General features: G+C 47.7%; 2 protein-coding genes across 2 annotated transcripts in view; both read right to left on the bottom strand.

Annotated features, from left to right (window-relative positions):
• Positions 1–1161: 1161 nt before the first annotated feature.
• Positions 1162–2573, bottom strand: LOC121843823. The gene is made up of 2 exons (XM_042313674.1): positions 2085–2573; positions 1162–2018 (listed from the first exon to the last, which is right to left on the bottom strand). The coding sequence occupies exons 1-2, from the start codon at positions 2357–2359 to the stop codon at positions 1331–1333; spliced, it is 963 nt and encodes a 320-aa protein (XP_042169608.1). The 5' UTR covers positions 2360–2573; the 3' UTR covers positions 1162–1330.
• A 25-nt stretch (positions 2574–2598) lies between these two features.
• si:ch73-139j3.4 (CD82 antigen) overlaps positions 2599–5000 on the bottom strand; it is a 5826-nt gene continuing 3424 nt past the window's right edge. The window contains exon 8 of the mRNA XM_042313673.1: positions 2599–2999. Within this exon, the coding sequence (XP_042169607.1) occupies positions 2727–2999 (273 nt within the window). The 3' untranslated portion in view covers positions 2599–2726. The remainder of the gene's footprint in view (positions 3000–5000) is intronic.

Genomic DNA, 5000 nt, shown 5'->3' with positions numbered 1-5000 from the left:
GTCACAACCCATCACGAATCAGAAGGGGAAACAGTCATTTTGACCTAAATAAATCTGACCCTACCACATCCCCTCATCCCAATACCCTCACCCTTCTTCTTACAATCACCCTCACGCCTCCCCTTACCCTCACCCTCACCTGTCTTCCTCTACCTGTACCCTCCCTAGTCCGTACCTAACATCTGACCTGTCTTCCTCTACCCGTACCCTCCCTAGTCCGTACCTAACATCTGACCTGTCTTCCTCTACCTGTACCCTCCCTAGTCCGTACCTAACATCTGACCTGTCTTCCTCTACCTGTACCCTCCCTAGTCCGTACCTAACATCTGACCTGTCTTCCCTAATGCCTTAATAGATATGGTTTTCCATCAAATATGAAAGACACATAATGGAGCTTAATCAAAGCATTTCATAGGCCTATACCCATAACATCACTTACGCCACATCTCACAAACAGAATGCTACTCTGTATGTATAAAACTCACCTGTGTCACTCAAGATAACCAGAAGAGGGTGCCATTGTGAAGAATCAAGAAATCCCATTTTGAAGATTTTAATGTGTAATTTACAGACAGTCAATCACTTCTCACCAATGTCAGGCATCAGTCAATGACAGCACTGTGAAACTCAGTGAAACACCTCAAGGCAGACTCTTAACACTGTTCGTCTGCAGACATAACAACAGTCTTGTGAAATAAAAAGGGGTTCAAAAGTGGTTTGTATTAGTCAATGGTGGAGTCGGCTTGCAGTTTCAAAGTTGTGGTACCTTTCTTTATGTCTACATTTCCAAGTAACTGTTCAGGATGACCAGGACCATACACAACTATTCACACAAGGTGAGGTTGACCAGTACCATACACAACTATTCACACAAGGTGAGGTTAACCAGTACCATACACAACTATTCACACAAGGTGAGGTTGACCAGTACCATACACAACTATTCACACAAGGTGAGGTTGACCAGTTTTACCATACACAACTCATTCACACAATGGTGAGGCATGACCAGTACCATACACAACATTCACACAAGGTGAGGTTGACCAGTACCATACACAACTATTCACACAAGGTGAGGTTGACCAGGTACCATACACAACTATTCACACAAGGTGAGGTTGACCAGTACCTATTCACACAAGGTGAGGTTGACCAGTCCATACACAACTATTCACACAAGGTGAGGTTGACCAGTACCATACACAACTATTCACACAAGGTGAGGTTGACCAGGACCATACACAACTATTCACACAAGGTGAGGTTGACCAGTACCATACACAACTATTCACACAAGGTGAGGTTGACCAGTACCATACACAACTATTCACACAAGGTGAGGTTGACAGTACCATACACAACTATTCACACAAGGTGAGGTTGACCAGTACCATACACAACTATTCACACAAGGTGAGGTTGACCAGTACCATACACAACTATTCACACAAGGTGAGGTTGACCAGTACCATACACAACTATTCACACAAGGTGAGGTTAACCAGTACCATACACAACTATTCACACAAGGTGAGGTTGACCAGTACCATACACAACTATTCACACAAGGTGAGGTTGACCAGTACCATACACAACTATTCACACAAGGTGAGGTTGACCAGTACCATACACAACTATTCACACAAGGTGAGGTTGACCAGTACCATACACAACTATTCACACAAGGTGAGGTTGACCAGTACCATACACAACTATTCACACAAGGTGAGGTTGACCAGTACCATACACAACTATTCACACAAGGTGAGGTTGACCAGTACCATACACAACTATTCACACAAGGTGAGGTTGACCAGTACCATACACAACTATTCACACAAGGTGAGGTTGACCAGTACCATACACAACTATTCACACAAGGTGAGGTTAACCAGTACCATACACAACTATTCACACAAGGTGAGGTTGACCAGTACCATACACAACTATTCACACAAGGTGAGGTTGACCAGTACCATACACAACTATTCACACAAGGTGAGGTTGACCAGGACCTCACACAAGGTGAGGTTGACCAGTACCATACACAACTATTCACACAAGGTGAGGTTGACCAGTACCATACACAACTATTCACACAAGGTGAGGTTGACCAGGACCATACACAACTATTCACACAAGGTGAGGTTGACCAGGACCATACACAACTATTCACACAAGGTGAGGTTGACCAGTACCATACACAACTATTCACACAAGGTGAGGTTGACCAGTACCATACACAACTATTCACACAAGGTGAGGTTGACCAGTACCATACACAACTATTCACACAAGGTGAGGTTGACCAGTACCATACACAACTATTCACACAAGGTGAGGCTGATCGGGTCATTAAGCCATAAACAGTAAAAAAACAATGGAAACTAATGAACTAAGATTGTTCTCATTGTCAGCAGAAAACCCTCTTTAGTAGAAGGCCTGTGTGGCTGAAAGCGCTGAACTGAGCTTTTAGAATTTTAGCAATTCCAGTGGCGGCTGGTGGGGGAGCTACAGGAGGACGGGCTCATTGTAATGGCTGGAATGGTATTGATGGAATGGTATCAAACACATGGAAAACACGTTTGACTCTGTTCCAATTATTCCATTCCAGCCATTACAATGTTCCCATCCTCCTATATCTCCTCCCACCAGCCTCCACTGAGCAATTCAATGTTAGCGCCCAAAGTGTCTTCAGTCATACAGAAACACTCTGGTCCTGGTTAGCGGGGGTAGCAATGGTTTGGTCCGGAGTAGGCCGGGTGTTGGTCATCAGGGTAGGCAAGGATTTCTTCAGGGTAGGCAAGGTTTGTATGTGCGTAGGCCTGGTTTGGTTCAGGATAGCCATGGTTTTGCTCAGGGTAGTCAGGGTCATCAAGGTAGTCAGGGTTTGGTTCGCAATGTTCCTCAGAGAGAATCAGTTGACTAACATTTCTCAGCTTGACTTTCTGACCAACAGTCTGGTACAGATACACAGCCACTATAAACTGGAGGACCTGTCACAAGAAAACAACCTGTTTAACATCAACAACAACAACAACAACAACAAACTGGAAAACATGTCGATTCAGACACATGTGAACAGCTGAGTAGTGTGTGTGTGTGCATGTGTCTGTGTGTGTGCATGTGTCTGTGTGTGTGCATGTGTCTGTGTGTGCATGTGTCTGTGTGTGTGCATGTGTCTGTGTGTGTGCATATGTCTGTGTGTGTGCATGTGTCTGTGTGTGTGCATGTGTCTGTGTGTGTGCATGTGTCTGTGTGTGTGCATGTGTCTGTGTGTGTGCATGTGTCTGTGTGTGTGCATGTGTCTGTGTGTGTGCATGTGTCTGTGTGTGTGCATGTGTCTGTGTGTGTGCATGTGTCTGTGTGTGCGCATGTGTCTGTGTGTGCATGTGTCTGTGTGTGTGCATGTGTCTGTGTGTGCATGTGTCTGTGTGTGTGCATGTGTCTGTGTGTGCATGTGTCTGTGTGTGTGCATGTGTCTGTGTGTGCGCATGTGTCTGTGTGTGCGCATGTGTCTGTGTGTGTCTGTGTGTGCATGTGTCTGTGTGTCTGTGTGCGCATGTGTCTGTTGTCTGTGTGTGCATGTGTCTTTGTGTGTGCATGTGTCTGTGTGTCTGTGTGTGCATGTGTCTGTGTGTGCGCATGTGTCTGTGTGTGTGTGTGTGCGCATGTGTCTGTGTGTGCGCATGTGTCTGTGTGTCTGTGTGTGTGCATGTGTCTGTGTGTGCATGTGTCTGTGTGTCTGTGTGTGCGCATGTGTCTGTGTGTGCGCATGTGTCTGTGTGTGCGCATGTGTCTGTGTGTGCGCATGTGTCTGTGTGTGTGCATGTGTCTGTGTGTGCGCATGTGTCTGTGTGTGCGCATGTGTCTGTGTGTGCGCATGTGTCTGTGTGTGCGCATGTGTCTGTGTGTGCGCATGTGTCTGTGTGTGTGCATGTGTCTGTGTGTGCGCATGTGTCTGTGTGTGCGCATGTGTCTGTGTGTGCGCATGTGTCTGTGTGTGCGCATGTGTCTGTGTGTGCGCATGTGTCTGTGTGTGTGCGCATGTGTCTGTGTGTGCGCATGTGTCTGTGTGTGCGTGTGTCTGTGTGTGCGCGTGTCTTTGTGTGTGCGCATGTGTCTGTGTGTGCGCATGTGTCTGTGTGTGCGCATGTGTCTGTGTGTGTGTGTGTGTGCATGTGTCTGTGTGCGCATGTGTCTGTGTGTGCGCATGTGTCTGTGTGTGTGCGCATGTGTCTGTGTGTGTGCGCATGTGTCTGTGTGTGCGCATGTGTCTGTGTGTGCGCATGTGTCTGTGTGTGCGCATGTGTCTGTGTGTGCGCATGTGTCTGTGTGTGCGCATGTGTCTGTGTGTGCGCATGTGTCTGTGTGTGCGCATGTGTCTGTGTGTGCGCATGTGTCTGTGTGTGCGCATGTGTCTTTGTGTGCGCATGTGTCTGTGTGTGCGCATGTGTGTCTGTGTGCGCGCATGTGTCTGTGTGCGTGCGCATGTGTCTGTGTGTGCGCATGTGTCTGTGGTGCGCTTGTGTCTGTGTGTGTGCATGTGTCTGTGTGTGTGCACATGTGTCTGTGTGTGCGCATGTGTCTTTGTGTGCGCATGTGTCTGTGTGTGCGCTTGTGTCTGTGTGTGTGCGCATGTGTCTGTGTGCGTGCGCATGTGTCTGTGTGTGTGCGCATGTGTCTGTGTGCGTGCGCATGTGTCTGTGTGTGTGCGCATGTGTCTGTGTGTGTGCGCATGTGTCTGTGTGTGCGCATGTGTCTGTGTGTGCGCATGTGTCTGTGTGTGCATGTGTCTGTGTGTGCGCATGTGTCTGTGTGTGCGCATGTGTCTGTGTGTGTGCATGTGTCTGTGTGTGTGCATGTGTCTGTGTGTGCGCATGTGTCTGTGTGTGTGCATGTGTCTGTGTGTGTGCGCATGTGTCTGTGTGTGCATGTGTCTGTGTGCATGTGTCTGTGTGTGTGCATGTGTCTGTGTGTGTACGTGTCATGTGTCT

The sequence above is a fragment of the Oncorhynchus tshawytscha genome, unplaced genomic scaffold (assembly GCF_018296145.1).
Source record: "Oncorhynchus tshawytscha isolate Ot180627B unplaced genomic scaffold, Otsh_v2.0 Un_contig_5417_pilon_pilon, whole genome shotgun sequence".
Lineage (NCBI taxonomy): Eukaryota > Metazoa > Chordata > Actinopteri > Salmoniformes > Salmonidae > Oncorhynchus > Oncorhynchus tshawytscha.
This window is presented reverse-complemented; position numbering and strand designations above follow the sequence as displayed.